This window comes from Rhinolophus sinicus, linkage group LG17 (genome assembly GCF_036562045.2).
Source record: "Rhinolophus sinicus isolate RSC01 linkage group LG17, ASM3656204v1, whole genome shotgun sequence".
Classification (NCBI taxonomy): Eukaryota; Metazoa; Chordata; class Mammalia; order Chiroptera; family Rhinolophidae; genus Rhinolophus; species Rhinolophus sinicus.
Window position 1 is genome coordinate 6,741,357 of NC_133766.1, and position 16,484 is coordinate 6,757,840.

Sequence of the window (16,484 nt, forward strand, 5' to 3'; positions counted from 1 at the left end):
GCATTCATCTCAGGTTATTGATGAGGCTATTTCTCCTTGAGCTAAAAGCTTTTGTAACACATTTTCCATCTATAAATCATGTTACCTATGTATTCTAAAGCCCTTGGATGATGAAGGGAAAGAGTAATCTTTAGCAAGTTCTGTCCTTTTCAATTACATTTGCTAAAGATTCTGGGTCTACCTCTATTTGAACTCGGGAACCAAAGAGATTTGGATAGTAACGCTGTATGTTTATAGAATGTGATATATAGATGATATATTATAGAAATGCACACTTGAAATCTATGAAATTTTACCAACCATTGTCACACCAATACATTTAATATTTTAAAAAGCTGCTAATTTCCTAATAAATCGTAATGCTTCCTGGAGTTAATAAGTTAAAACAAAGAATTCTTTACAAATGCTGAAGTCTAGATCTCACCAAGGTCATTGGGCTCAGTTTTCCAACTCTAGGTGTAGCTGACAATCTTCACATAGTTTCTTATAATAACATTTAATTAAATAGTTTTCAGATTAGATCCCTCCTCCCCCTCTCTGTTCTTTTCCCTCTCCTCTGTCAGTTTAATTAATTCTGCCATAGTTTTTCTACAGCCGCCATTCGGAGGAATGTGACATCAGAGTGCCTTGTCGAGCACACTCTTCATTTCACTGCATTTCCCATCACAGTCATTTGTTTTAAAATGATATGTGATACTGGCATTATGAAAGACAGCAACAGACGAAGCCTCAAAAGACCCCTTTGAGTGTTTTCCCTCCTTCCAGTTGTATATTCAGTTTCCCCCTTGTAAATTATGACAGTGGGGAATTTATTAGGGAAAACATCATTTAAAAATGTTAACAGCTGCTATAAACTGTCATTTACAGCCCTCAGCTGACACTCAAACAGCTGCAATCTGTGAGTGAGCTTTCTCTTTCAGCGGCTGGAGATCTTTCCATCTCTGTTCCCATGGAAATGAGGAGGGCTGGATGGGAAGAAGGGAAGTGAGGATTGCAATATACATTTCCCCATACTTTTTTTTTTTTTGTCCCCGTGGAAATGGGAACATGAACACCACTCCACCCTAAGCATTGGAGAGCGATCATTCCTGTGTAAGCAACGGTAGCTGCACCTCAACAGGCACAGAAAAGCTAACCTTTCGGCCTTTCTGTCGTGTGTGTGGCCAACCCTAATTTCACATATACTCTCATTTGATCTACTCTGCACATAAAAGGTGATTCAGTCCATTTTTACAGAGTCAGCTTGGCGTTAACCTTTTTTCCAAAATAAGAATTCTCTTAGACTTACTCTTATTGTCACATATATATCTACTCTTTGTATGTTAAGCATTTAGTATGCAGGATGTTTTTACTTCTTACGTCTTTCCCCTCAAGATTAAAGAAATGAATTTCAATTTAGGGATCAGCATCCAATTGCATAGCATAAGCAGCCTCCTGAAATAGTCTCATTCTCACGCACTATTTTAGAAATTGCCCCACAGAGCAGAGGTAATTATTGGGTCTGTCAAACATATCAAGGAAAACTGCCATTTTTAATTGGTTATCACAATGTTCTCATTTAGGTAACAAAAATATCCTATGTTAAGTGGATTTCTATGTCTTTCCACTTGTCAGCTCTGTCATCACATATCTCCTGTAATACCCAGACTCCAGGAAAGTGTATAGGTATAGTCTTTGTCTTGTTATTCCAGTATTTTAACTAATTAACAAAATCCGCTTGAACCACAAGATATTAAGAATATACTTAACTGAACAAATCTGCTTGAGGCATCTACAAAGTATTCAGCTTTGTGTTAGGTTGGAGCAAGCGATACCAGGTTTAAGTAAGGCCGGGGTTTTGTGCCTTAAGTCATGGTCATCGGTCTAGGAAAATTTATAGCCCAGGAAAAGCTCTTAACAGCCTTACATGATTATTAAATGAGTGGCACAAACTAATTCTAAAGAAGTTTAGGAGGGCAGGGATCACTTGACCTAACCAAAATCACCAGGAAAGACTTGTTTTAAAAGACCTTTCTTTTATTGGTTTCAGTGGTTCTTTCTTTCCATTTCTATTGTCACCTTCTTCACAAAGGCCTTTTCTCCTGAACTATTTTCATAACTTTCCAAATATTTTTTCAACTGCCACCTCTCTCCTTTGCTTTGTCCTCTCGTTTACTTTAGCGTAGACACCATTTCCAGAGGAACATTCTTACCAGCACAGTTTTGATCCTTTTATTGCCCTATTTTAAAACCTCTGTGACTTCTTATCATTACTGAGACAAGCCTTTTTAAAAGGGTAGTTCTAATGTCAAATATTCTGCCTCCTAAGCCCTAAAAGCCACCAAAACAGTAAAGACATTTTAGTATTTTTGGTGCTTTCCTAGTCCAGATTGCTTCTCGTATCCAGAATGAATGTAAACATCTATTCAGACCACGTGTCTGATTGTTATTTCAGAAACTATGGACCTAGCAACTACCCAAATAGGGTCAGACCTCCAGCGGTTGGCAGCGGCCGAGATCTGTGATCGGGCTCCAGTGTGTTCTTCCCAGCCTGCCCTGCAGATGCCTCCCCCGGGGCTCCTAGCTCCTCACCCCCCAAACATAACCGCAGAGCGCACTTCCTAGGCCCCTAGTTCTCAGCTCCATGCCTCATCTGCAGAAGTTTCTGTCTGCTTCCTTTATGGAATGACAAAAGCAATAAGCAATAATGAGGTCCATCCTCGTCTTGGCCCTCTCCGTACCTCTTACGGTCGTACCCACCTGTTATGAGTATACAGTCTGTAATTTACGTTAAAACACTCCAGCCTACACAGTGTGAAACAGCATGTGTTTGTTTTAGTCTACACCGGGGACGTGATGAATATTTGAAGCACCCTAATACGGGAATATACAGTCCAGGGGCAGTCGGTTGGCCTTGGAAAGACCCTAATCGGGAGATAATGAATATAAATTTAACCTTGTTATATGTAGATCTATACTAGAGGTTCTCTAATTACTATAAGGGATGTCATAATTTCAAGTAGGGTTTTCTAGAAATACTAGCTAGGCCCCTCTAGCCTGGCATAGATTACAAGTAAGATTCTGGCAAGCCAGGCAGTCTAGCCCCTGGAGAATGGCAGCTGAAGCAAAGCATACTGAGCCTGTTGACTGCCACCTAACAAATGAATGATGCTTCCTACCTGGTAGAATGGTATTGGGAGGAGATGCGTGGTCTTGCCTGTCTCCAGTCCTTGGAAGCTACTGATATATACCTAATAATAATCACCGCCACCACCACCACCGTCATTGTCATCATCATCATCATCATCATCATCATCATCATCATCATCCTGACACTTGTGAATGGTCAACAGCAAAAGCTCCCCCCAAGACACAATAATGCATACATGCTACTTCCTCCTTCAAGTCTGTCCGAATTTCCTGGTGTATTTGTGAAAAATTTTCCTCTCAACCATTATAGCATAGGCTGCTATCTCTATGCTGTCATTGATCAAACGTTAAAGTTTATTGCAAATTTCGTAATGAAAGGGTTGTGTTGTAGGTGTCTGTTCCCCGCATAGCATCACGCTAATGCCTTGCCCACCGCTGATATTTGTTGAATGAATGAGTACATCATACAGGCACTTCTCAGGCCTGTAAGGAGTTGCTCCAGCACTGGGCCATGGAGACACCGAGAGCCAATGTGCGGGTTCCCACAGTCCCATGAATTCAGTGCTCACAGTTCTCAGGGAGTAAGTAGTAATTGTCCATAACTACGTCAGCTCTAATTGGCCATCAGTACAAAGATGCATCAGGACTGCCATCAATTGCCGATGAAAGTAGCATTGTATATGTCATCTTCTTTCAGCAATTCATACTTAAGTGTATTTCATGTTGTTCTTCCTGCCAACTCTGGCTCTAGATGATAAAGATGGAAAAATCTTTAGGAAAATTATATTTTTCTATATCTCTTAGCCAATTTGAGGCAGTATATATACCTAACCGAGTAGATAAAAAGGTTAAAGTGACAACAGAACACCGGGGAGAAAGAATAAAATGAGCATAAGTATAGCACATGGATTTGAAAAAGAAAGCAAACTAAAACAATGTTAGTATAATGGCAGTATAGCAGAGTAGTTCAGAGCAAGGGCCTTGGACCTGGACTGCCTGGATTAGAATGTATCCCCACTTTGCTAGTGACCTTGGGCAACTTACTTAACCTCTCTGGTCTCTGTTTTCTTCTCTAAAATGAGGAGAATAATAGCACCTATCTCATAGATGTGAGGCCAGAATAGATTTTAGTCAGTTGGAAGTCCTTCTGTCTGTGTGTTTACATATTCTACCTCACCTGAGTAATCTTCATGCCTTCACTCTCCCACAGATTGGTGCTTACACTCGCCTGGGGAATGGATCGCATTCTACCCTAGATTAAAGAATTATTTGTAAGCTCCTTAAAAGCGAAGACTATCTTCTTTGTCTTCCTCTTAGCATGGAGTACTTACGTAAGAGTCTGGCTGACACAATAGCTCTTTGGTAACAATGTGGGGAAGCATGATGGGGACACAGTGGGTGGGTCTGTGACGTTGGTTCCTGGAGGCCCTGTACCTCTCTTGGCCTGGTGCCCGTGTACCTCTCTTACCTCTTCAGCCTCGGCTGGCTGCTTCTCTCCTCTCTGTGCTCCAGCTGATCTCCAGTTCCTCAAATTGCATCCCTCCTTCCCAGAGCCACTTCCTGGACGTGTGATCTGTGCAGTCACGCAGGTCCCCACACATAGTTTGATGCTCTACTGTCACCATCTTGAAATTCTCACTTTTTGAATGAGGGGCCTCGCCTTTCATTTTGTACTGATCCTGGCAAATGATGCTGCTAGCCTTGCTCTTTCCCATCTGTGCCCATTGTTCCCTGCTGGGACGCTCCCTACCTGTCACTGGCTAACTTATTCAAGTCTCAGCTTCCACGTCGTTCCTCAGAGAAGCAATCAAAATTAGAGCCGTGTGTGTTGTCATCCTGCCTTTCACCTTTACCTTTCTCTCAGAGCACTTACCTTGCTTTGTAAATGAGTATTTATTTAAATTAAGCGATTATTTCTTTAAAGACTTTCTCCCCACCAGAGTGTAAGCTCCTTGAGGAGGCAGACTGTGCATTTGTCCCTGTATGGCCGTACCTGCTACATAGTTAATAATAATACACATTTGTTGAATGAATGAGAGAATGGACAATTTTGAAAAATGCGAAGTCGGGATCAGTTTTTTGTCCCATGTTAAGAAGTTGATGTATAAAAGTGGCAGTGCAGTCATCGTGCAGCTTAATACTGCTGCTGACTTCTCACCAGTTTTTCTTTAAAGGTAGATGAATACAGCAATGGTGCCTGTTTCTCTCTTTCTCCTACTGTTGATCCTTTTCAGATATCTGGTATCGTCAAGTTGAATCTCTCCAAAGACAGAATTATGCAGGTTCTTTTATACAGCTCCTGTTGGGCATATTAGTCTTGAATTAAACTTCTTATAGCATGAATGTCTATAGCCTTCTGCCTACTGTGAGCATATTTAGCAAGAAATATATATTTACTTTTTATCTAATTGCCAACCACAACTGGCATAACATATTGCTTCAGCTTTCTTAGCATCCTGTGGTGGGGAGGCCGGCACCATTATAATGAACAAAGCATTTGATGAAATAAAGAACAGTGTCCTACTTGGCTCTCCTGTCATTCTTTCTCTCCTGTCTCATTGTCTAGTTTTAAATAAGCTTAATTAGCTCGCTCTAAATGCATAGCTGTATCAGCTTTCTGTGGCCCAGTTTTGAGACTGCATCTGGTTAATCTACTCCTTGGAATCGAACCAATACTATTCAACATGGAACCAGATTTAGTGTATTACATACCATTTACAATCTTCATTTTTAGCCCTTAGTACACATTCTGTTTTTCAAACACTATAACAAAAACTTAAAGTGGTATGTTTCTAACCAAGGACTCACTCAGAAGTGGCATTTTACTTGAGATATTACAGTGGATTGTGAGCACCTTCCCCCAATATAAAAGAAAGCATCCAATACGGTATACCCAACTTCAGATACTATTGCTTCTTAATTTTTGCAAAGAGAAAGGTAACAGAATTTCCATAATTCACCCTCAAATTATGGACGGCCAATATAGTGAGATAAGAATTTTTATTGTTTAAAAGAAAAACAGACAAAGTGTCTTTTTTCTTTTCTTCAAAGAGTGCAAAGAGTCTGAGAAAAACAGATTTAAAAACCAATAGAAGGAATGGTCATGACTCACCTATAACGGCTGTGCGTGGGTGAACAAAAGAACTCAGCATTATTTGTTCATGTCAGTATGTAAAGCAGTGGGAACAGACAGAAATACTAAGGGAGGAAAGGAAATAATAGAGAAGAAAGGACATTCTCAGTGAAGCTTTAGGCCTCAGAAAATGTTCCATCTAAGCACAGACTGATTCCGTACCTTAAGGTAATATGCCTTAAGCTGTAAGTCTCCTGGGTGATTCATGCCTCGACACTTTTCTTCAGAGATTGGAAGAGGAGGCAAATATATCATTTCAATCCACCCACTCTTAACACTTCATGGAATTTTAAGCAGGCTTCTCCCAGAATTAAGTTCATGGTTCAGCTACCCTAGGGTCTATCTGACCTTCTCTTTTTTCTAGCGTGCCCAGAAAGTTCAGGGTGAAGGTGTTTATATATTTCTGAGCTCCCACTTTATGCTAGGTAATGCGGCAGATATCTTAGGTTCATTTTCTCCCAGTTAGGTGTTAAAATCACACTATCCCCATCATTCTGTACTTGATTAGCTCAGGTGTTTGCAGCAGTCTACTGACGAGGCTTAGCAAGCGTCCTGGGTTTGAGCGCTGTGTGTGTGCTGGCTAGGTGACAGGCAGTGTAGGTGACAGGCACGTGATGTATTGCAATTAAGGCTTTACCTTTGGTGTCAGAAAGACCTATTGGGTCGGTCATTATTATGGTCCCTGGGCATGTTACTTGGTCTTTCACAGTGTACCCATTTTAGAGAATGGTTATGGTAAAGCCAGCTCAGCTTTGTGAGGCTACAGTAATAGAAAGTATGTTAAATGTTAGCCCAGTGCTGTGGCAAGCATTGTGTGCTCAGTAAAAGATGGTCATTGTAGTTGTTTGTGTTACCCCATTAAAAAGAATAATAAGTAATTAAAGCTCTGAATTAGAGGTTTAAGTAATTTGCTTATAAAATTACATAGCTAGTTTTGATGGAGCAAAGTTTCAAATGCAAGCCTGTTTAACCCCTAAACCACCCTACATATAATATTGAAGAGAAACTCTATTGCTTAAATAATTGTTCTTGAAGCGTGAATTTTTTTTTCCTTATATAAAACTTGATTTTGTCCTTAAACTTTTTATACAATAGGTTCTTGAAATATTTTAGAACATTAAAAAAGTCCATCCTGACCTTACAAATTTATTCTTTCCTAAAGTTTATTTATAAGTTGGTTGTTTGGAACTCAGAATGGGTGCTCCCTTAGGAACCAGTGGTTATGTTCTCAAGCTCGTCCATAAAAGCCTCGCTAGCCCTTTCTAGTCCATCCTTTCTGTCACTTGATGTTTTAACCCAATGGTTTTCAAATGGACGATATGTCAGAATTGCCTGAGAGGAGCTTTATAGAAACAGAGGATCACACCTCAGATCTTTTGAATTAGAATCTTGAAATGAAGGTGCTGGATTCACGTCAGCAAAAGCAACAGCTCAGAATCCTGAGACAGGACAGGGTGTGATGGGTTGGAGGACCTTAAAGAAAACCGTGTGGCTGGAGGAGAGACTGGTTGTCTCGTTGGACCCCCAATACATGATGTTCATGTTTAAATAAATTATGGATGTGTACTTTAATAAAATAGGCACAAATAGACATTTTAAAGAGATGAGGTAAAAAATAGAACTAGAAATTCTAATGATTGCCTTTTGCATCTATTCGGATCCTTTAATATACTTCCTGGGATGGGTGAACCCCACTTTTGCAAAATACGGCCACAGAGAGTGAAGGAGAGAAGTAAACAGAAACCAGATCCTGTAAGACCAGCAGAGCTATGCCAGCTATTTCTGTCTTTATCATAAGTGCAACAGGAAGCAATTGAAAACTATAGGAGGAGGAATGACATCAGATTTGCATCCTGAAAAAATGTGGCTGCCATATGGAGAAAAGATTTGGAGCACAGCAAACATGGACACAGGGAGACCGGTTTGGAGGTTACTGCAGTGGCGAGGTGATTTGGGCTTGAACTGGGGCAGCACCAATGAAGTTCAAGAGAAGAAGGCAAACTAGAAAGGTATTTGGAGGCGTAGAATCTAGTGACTGATTTCACGGTCATTGGTGGGGGAGAGGTCAAAGGTGACTTCTGGGTCTCTGGCTTGAGCATCTGGAGGGAAGATGAGCAATAGGAGAACATTGAGGGTTGGGGTCGGGTCACGAGTCCCAGTTTAACGTGTCTTAAATGTGAAACATCCCAAAGATACGAAGTTAACAGTTGGATATGTAGGTGAGCTCTGTAGAACTCCTGGGTTGGAAACTATAAATTTAGGAATTGCCAACGCACAGGTAGTAAAGAAATTACTCCATTTCCAGATATTATTTATTGATAGGAAAACTCTAGAGCAGAAGTGCCAAGGAGTTCCATAAAAATAGTATAAGAGATTAGATTTATAGGACTGGAAATGAGGAATTAGAAATGAACAGATAAGCAGTTTTTATAAAATAAATGCAAGAGTCTCTTAAAGTTGCTACAGCATTACAACCAGACAGCCTATATTAGAATGTGATGAAGAAAGTAGAAATCTGTATTTCGGAAGCTTTCATAGATACTTTGTCACACACACTACATCCAGGAATGAGCCATGCATGTTGGAAAGTGACTCACCTCATACAGTGATTCATGGATGCTGTCCCAGGTGTGAGCACCGCGAGGCTTGAGTGCTTGGGAAAGCCGAACCTGCCCAATGAATGGAAGCCAGTGCAGCACTGGACCGTTATGTGTGAATTCAGGAAAAGAAAGCCCAGTCACGTGATGTCTGTAAGCCTTGGGAGTTATGTTAGAGTTACAAGAGATGTGTACTTTCTTTGTCCCCGTCCCCTTAAACCAATATGTTCCTTCAGTATTAGAACACAGCTAATATCACCAAAAACGGGGGTGGAGATGGGTGAAGGGGGTCAAAAGGTACTAATTTCCAGTTATAAAATGGGTAAGTCATGGTATAATATGCAGCATGGTGACTGTAGTTAATAAAACTATTCCATATTTGAGAGTTGCTAAGAGAGTAGATCTTAAAAGTTCTCATCACAAGAAAAAAAAATTGTAACTATGTACGGAGACAGTTGTTAACTAGGTTTATTATGGTAATCATTTCACAACGTATACAAATATTGAACCATTAGTTTGTACATCTGAAGCTAATATAATGTTATATGTCAATTATGTCTCAATAAAAAAGAATACAATTAATAATCATTTATAGGCTCTTATGTGCTCGGAAGGTTTTTTCCCCCTAGTCCCATGGGGCAAAATACCACTGGCCACGTTTCCCCCTCCTCCACATGCTAAAAGCTTAGAAAGAATCAAAGAAGCTTCTTTAAGCTGAACACTATGAAGAGCATAAGTGAAGCCTGTAGGACATGGTCCCTCTTCTTGGATGACTTCTCCTCTTGATTCTTTCCCACCGATTTCTTCCCAAGTCCTTTAGGCTACTGCACACTGACTACCAGAATTTTGGTTGCCACCCATCCAACGTCCTGTCCAGATCTTAACAAGTCCTTGCAGAAGTGACTTTGAATTGGAAACTCTCAGCCCTCACCACCCACACCCTTGCCCCGAATCACCAAGAAACATGGCATTACACTTACTGTTTTTCCTCTGTGCAATGATTAGTGTATTAAATGAATAGGATCATTTATATTCAAACTAAGAAATGGTGTGAAGGGATCAAGAGCCGTACATAGTGGCTACTACCTTTGTCCTGTTAATTTGTAGGCACTCAGGCTTCTGATCATCGGGAAAATATTAACCAGATCCTACCTGCCCTTTTTTAAACAGTGATTTACTTTGCCAGCGTGTGTATCCATCAATAAATGTTTCTGCATCTTTTAATTCTGAAGTACAGAAGCAGATTCATCAAGTGCTAAATAACAGCTCTTACAAGTGACTGGCCCATTGTTAAAATTTAACATGAGGAAATGTTGTATTTTTTATCTGGGCAAGGAAACTTCCTCCATAAACTGGTCATAATGAAAATTTTCCTCACTTCACAGGATCCTGGAATTAGGATGCAGACATCTTTGGGAGGCCATTTTTCTGCCTACCACAGTTGTCTATATTGAATGTTGCTTCCAATTTGTTTCCTTGTGAAATAAATTTATGTAAAAAAAATTAGTTGATTTAAAGTGAAATGTGTTGGGACATGGCAAAAGTAGTGCAAATTGTATTCAAATGACTTAAGTTTGGGAAACACTTCCCTGGCAGCCCAGTACCAGAAAGGAACACTGGCCAGGAGGCAGCAGACCCACCCCTACGCAGATTGCTCTGCAGGGACCAGCAGGCTCCGTCCAGGGCTCCATCCAGGCTTAGTTTCCTCATCGGGGAGAAAGGATCGCACCAGACAGTCTCCAAAGGCCCCTCCAGCTCCAATGTACTAATTCTGGATAGATGGTTATGTTATAAATTTAAATGTCACAGCCAAGCACATTGTGAAATATCTCTAAATAGCGTAAAATAGTCAAAAGAGGAAAATACTGATTCTGTCTTAAATGCAGCCTTCCCTAAATGTAGTTGTCTAGTCCAAAATGTCAAGCCTTGGCCAGTAACTCAAACAATTACTACCGGATGCATAAGGGGTTGTCTGCCAGGGTCAGCAATCCTGTTTTCTATCCATGTGATGGTTTGTTTTTAATAAATAGCACTGTGAAGGGTGAGTGATCATTCTCAGTTACACTGGCAAATAATTGTGGATTCTTAGAGGATATTTTTAGAATTTAGCCAAATAGGAGGTGTTGTACAGGCAGAGGATGGATGGTTGGTGGAATAGGACGCCCAAATTCGGTAGACATTTAAGAGAATTGGTGTTTCTAACTTAAGATGCTCTTCAAGTGCACACTTGCATTACATTTATTTATCTTAAGGGGAAATGTACCTGTGCTGCTCTTGAGATAATAGGTTGTTTCAATTCTAATAATTTTTGATGACTTTGTGTTCTTTTAAACTATGTACTAAAGACGCTTCTTTATTCCTTTCTCTAATAAGAAAAATGTCAAGCTCAGTTTTACAGTTCCTAAAACAAAATCAATTTTGTCCTGAAATATAGTCTTAAAAACCATAGTCCATTTTCTTTCATAAATAACAGGAGTTTCCCATCAGCTCTCCCGTCTCTTCCTCCTCCGCCCTCCCTCCCCTTTCTTTTCCTGCCAATCACAGGTGGACACTCAATATCACCCCACAGCACAAGATAAATAAGCTTGGAAGGTTTCCTAGCAACATATTGTTCTGAGAACCTGTTCTGTCTCCCTGAACAAGCTGAGGCCAAATATCCCAGAACCTCAGCCAGATGGGAAAGGATCAGCTCAGTGAGGGTATTTAATGCATTTTTGAAAATTTCACTTTGAGATGAACTTCCTAACATAAGTAGCAAACAAAAAAAACCTTGGTTACAGTTTGAATTTTTTTTTAAATGTGGTTTTAGAAGAAATTGTCCAGAAACAAGCTTGCCTTATGTAATTCATCCATTGGTGAATGATTCCATTTCAGAACCATGTAGAAAATACCTCCACATGGGACTGATGTTCCACTGGGCACCCATGGGTACCAGTATTCGTTGCAAAATACTGAAATACTTCTGATCTGTGGGTAAATGGCTGCTGGAGTGGGCGCCCTCCTCACAATACCTCTCACTTGTCCCCTTGACCCCAGGTCCTGAGAATGCAAGTGAACCACCTGTCACTGCTTAAAACCGGCAGACTTCTTCCCTTTTCCCTCAGCACCAGGCTACTTCCATGGTAGTGATTTGCTGTCTCAGCGTGAGAGTCTTTTTTTGGGTTTTCTGAGTGCATGATTAATACACACAGAGAGAGAAGAAAACTAGAAGAAATTGAGGCCCCAGTCAGGAGAAGTAATGTTGTTTTGTTAGCACATAATCGTGGATTTTCCTTATTGTTTATCTGAAGGTCTTGAGGCCCCTCGGTTGGCAGGTGGTGCTTTCCTGTTCGTTGTGCTCTGGTTGGTCACAGTGGACTGTGAAGGTCTCTGAGAGGGAGTCATAAAAGATTAGCACTTCTCACAACAGCAGCCAACAGAGGTTTTGCAATTGGGTTACACCCTGGGGAATGTCCTCCTTGTTTGACTGGGGAGACATTCCCCCATCAGTCAGGTGAAGATTGTCGTCATATCATTGCTGAGTGATTTACACTGCCTTTCAGGTTTGGACTGAGTTTGGAAAACTTCCCAACTGTGGTGAGAAGCAGATAAGCCCACACTTGAGAGTGGTCCTGGATGGGAAGAACACAGTAATTAGAATAAGATGGGGAATGACACCCAGTGTCTTTGCTTTTTTATTTAACAAACTCTCTGGCTGGTTTCCAGAATGTTAAACTATCCTCATCCCAGAAAACTATAGGAAATTTTATATTCATTCTGGGTGCATGCCATTCTCTCTGGCTCTCTCTCGCACACATACACATGTTTTGTAAGTACCATATTTTGAAGTTGAGAGCCTCGCAAGGCCCAGTTACTTTGGTACGTACCATGACAGACAACGAGGCATCAACACATCACCCCTGCCTTCACCCAGTCCCCCAAAATTCAGCAAAATAATACATTTATAATATTTTTAAAAATTAAATAAACTTTTTTTCTTCATTTCATGTCACTTACTTTAGGACCTAAACATTAAGATTTTGATGTCTAAATCAATTATGTAACTTTAATTGTCCAAGGAAAGCCTAAAAGTAGACTTTATCTGTTACATGGAACAAAATAGATGATAGTACATTAATTTTGAATGGATACATATTGAAAATAATTTTAAAATTTCCATAAACCAGGCATTATTTTAGATTCTTAATGTTATATCGTTCAATTTTCCTGACAACAATTATGAAATAAAAATTTGTTTGCCTGCCATTTTACAGTTACAGAAACTCAGGCTAAGAGAGGTTAAATACCTGTTTGCCAAGGGGTTAATAAGAATTTAGTTTTATCCAGTGCCAAATCCATGACCTTTATATGATGCTGTGCTTATTTGCTTATTTTTAGAATCCTAAGATTCTATAAGATCCTATTCTTTTCTCAGAAAAGAGGAGACTACTATCTTTTAAACATGACATAATTTTAGCTAGAAATAGATCAGTTGTTTAGATGATTTTCTATTATTTCATACAGCACAATGATTCCTTATTCCTTTGAGTGTTCAGTGACAAACTTTAGAATCTTCTTTCTCTCTGGTATGGTAACTCCATTTCTCTCTTTTTTTCCCCTTCTTCTGTCTCTCCCCGCCCCCACACTCCAGTTCAAGCCATTGTTTCTCAGTCTAGTTGTGTAGGACACAGCTCTCAGTCTAGTTGTGTAGGACTGGCCCATGCTGATGTTATGAGCCTTGCGCTCCCCCCAGCTGAGGCAGTCGGTCATCCCTCGGCTGCTCACAGCAGCCCTCCCGGCTGCCGGCCTCTCACCATGGCTGCCGGCCACTCACACTGGCTGCTGGTAGCCCACGGCAGCATAGCAGCCCATGGCAGTTCACGCCAACCTCCAGCTGCTCAGCTCCAGGGAGAGCTGTTGTTACAATCTTAACTGTAGAGGGCACAGCTCACTGGCCCAAGTGGGAATCGAACCGGCGATCTCAGCATTAGGAGCTTGGCGCTCCAACCACCTGAGCCACCAGGCCGGCCTGGTAACTCCATTTCAAAAATATTTTTTGTCACTCAACTTTTTAGTTTTATAAAATAATTTTCATTTTCAACACGGTATGTAGTTGTGAGTGAATTTTACTTAAGGAAAGGTAGTTACCAGAAGTAATAGCACTGTTAAATACATTAGCAAGAAAAGGGTGACATATCAGCAATATTGTAGAACTGAGATGGACCCACTATATCCCGTTTTTGTAAACGGAAGTTTTGTTAGAACTCAGCCATGCTCATTTATTTCTGTATCACCTGGGGCAGTTTTTGTGTGACAACAGAGTGGGGTACTTGCGACCTAGACTGTGACCCACAAAGCCTAAAATATACACTTTCTGACTTTTAGAGAAAAAGTTTGCAGGCCCCTGTCCCAGAATCTAGATTCCACCCCCTAACTTTGAGTTGGGCATGTTCCGTTTGAATGCCAGAGACTCAATTGGGAAATACCTCATAAAATGTGTCGCCAAATGATCTCCTGTCTAACAGGCTCTTCCTCTAACCCCTGCAGGTACCGACCAAGAAGCTGAAGAAATATGAGAAGGAATATCACACGGTGCGCGAGAGCCAGCTGCAGCAGGAAGACCCCATGGACAGATACAAGGTAGGGGACACGCGGGTCACCTGGCAGAGCAAAGGGCTTTTTGACCCTAAAGCAGCAGCTCTGGCAAGTTCAGGTCCCTTTGTTTCTGCCCAGTTGATGTAGACACTCTTTGACCATGCTCGTTGTCCAGGTATATTTTCATTTCAGGAGACTCCCGAGTAGCCCACCATAATATTTCTTTTCTTTCAGTTTGTATATTTGTAGGTAACGCCACCTGTTGCATTTATACTGGGAATCTTCATAAGAAGCTGAGAGAAAGAGAGGGAAAAAGAAAGAAAGTGGCTATCAACTACTTTCAAAAATGAGCAAAAAAGGAAAATGGCTAAGTACTGTTTTAGCTGTGCACGGTCCCATCCACAGGGGCTGCTAGAAGGTGACCTGTCCTGAGGCTGGCACAAGAACGTTTCAGACTTACTGGTGTCTGTAGCAAATGTTAAAAATGCAAACTGATTTGGAAGGAAAAATAAAAATCACAAAGGTATATCAAGCACAGTAATGGTGTTGGTCGTGACATTTATTTCCACAAATTTGTCCCTACGGTGTTTAGTTTCAGAATCGAAATGATGTCAGTTTAATATCTTAGTGAAGTCATTATACTATTTTAAAAAAACTGGGCTATTCACAAAGCTGGATCTCTTCCATGGTAATTAGCACCACAGTTCCCGTGATGCAGTGTGCAATGTGGGGGAAATCCTGATTTCAGACTTTTTTCCAACTGAAATATTATCTGTCTTCAACATGTTTAATTCTTCAGATTCCTGCACATGCATGGTTCCCTCCCTCTCTACATCCCTATATTAGGGTAAGAGAATATTGTATTCTCACAGTGAATGCTAGCAGTGCCAAAATGTCCTTCCAAAAACAAATACTGGGTTGGCATTATGAATTAAGTCACCCACAGTGAGACGACTTTTGTAACTAGAGTTGCCTTTGTGTGGTCAGAGAGCTGGACATGGCTGCGAGGCTCACATAATGCAAATGCATCTTGTCTCTGTTGCTAAATTGAACAGCATGGGTGGGGGGCTTCAGAGAGCTGCATGGTAGAAGGAGTATATGGGTCTTGTAGTCAGACTCGAGTTCGAATCCTGGCTTTCCGAAAAAAGCACAGGATTTGGATATTCGAGTCGGGGGCTTTTCATCCCTGTGCCATTGTTCCGCTCTTGGGCTGGCTATTGAACCTCTTCCTCATCGGCAACACATGCCGCATACACATTGCCATGAGGGATTGTTGTCAGGGTGGGGATGGTGTGTGTTAAGTATCCAGCACATGGTTGCTGTGCAATAAATGGTGGTTTTAGCCTTCTTGGGCCTCCTGCCTCAGATTACCCACGTATCACGTAGGCTAACAGCACCTTTCATGGGTCTGCCCCACCAGGGGCAGATCTTCCTCGTGTCTCTAACAACTACTGCTATCCAATAATCTAACATTGGTGTGTTTTTTCCCTTGTTTATGGAACGGGTTATAGAACTGATAATAAAACCCTACGTACTGTTCTGGTAGATAATTATTACCACATAAGGTGCTCACAGAATAAGGTTTGCAGCTAACCACCACCCCTCAATAAAACTAATCTTAACATAGCTCATATAGCATGCTGCTTTAGAAAGGTTTGAAGTATTCATTAGAAAATATTTTTGAGGATCCAAAATGAAGCCCTCCTGCTGCTTGTGTCATTCTAATTTTCTTATTGCCACCATTGTTATAAATGAAATCTGGGAACAGTGCTTTAAAATAGAAGAGAGGAAAATGAAAGACTAAAATTGTATATTTAAAATCTGTCTGGGACTGAACTTGTAATTGTTCCTTAAGTCCTTTTTTGTATCAAAGCAGATATGTATAAATAAATAGTACAATGCATATTGTTTTTTTAAATGCTTACCACACCTAAGACTATCAATGTGTACAATTTTTATTGAGGGGTGAAAGTAGAATTAAACTTTTTGTTTTTGTGTTGAAAACAGATTTACTTTTTAGTTTGAGTATTTTGGCCTCTTCTGTATGCACA

The 16,484-nt window shown here is 40.6% G+C and overlaps 1 protein-coding gene and 1 long non-coding RNA gene across 8 annotated transcripts in view; one reads left to right on the forward strand and one right to left on the reverse strand.

Annotated features, from left to right (window-relative positions):
- RABGAP1L (RAB GTPase activating protein 1 like) overlaps positions 1 to 16,484 on the forward strand; it is a 423,826-nt gene that overhangs the window by 376,503 nt on the left and 30,839 nt on the right. For 4 of the 7 annotated variants that reach the window (XM_019725918.2, XM_019725841.2, XM_019726079.2 and 1 more), the window contains one exon: positions 14,386 to 14,478. In XM_019725918.2, coding sequence (XP_019581477.2) covers positions 14,386 to 14,478 — 93 coding nt within the window. Of the gene's footprint in view, positions 1 to 14,385; positions 14,479 to 14,667; positions 14,971 to 16,484 lie in introns of those variants that run through there. The other 3 variants (XM_074322089.1, XM_019726005.2, XM_019726300.2) reach the window with 1 other exon arrangement.
- On the reverse strand, positions 9,310 to 14,452 carry LOC141569323 (uncharacterized). The gene is made up of 2 exons (XR_012492842.1): positions 14,325 to 14,452; positions 9,310 to 12,470 (listed from the first exon to the last, which is right to left on the reverse strand). It is a non-coding gene; the product is annotated as an uncharacterized LOC141569323 (long non-coding RNA).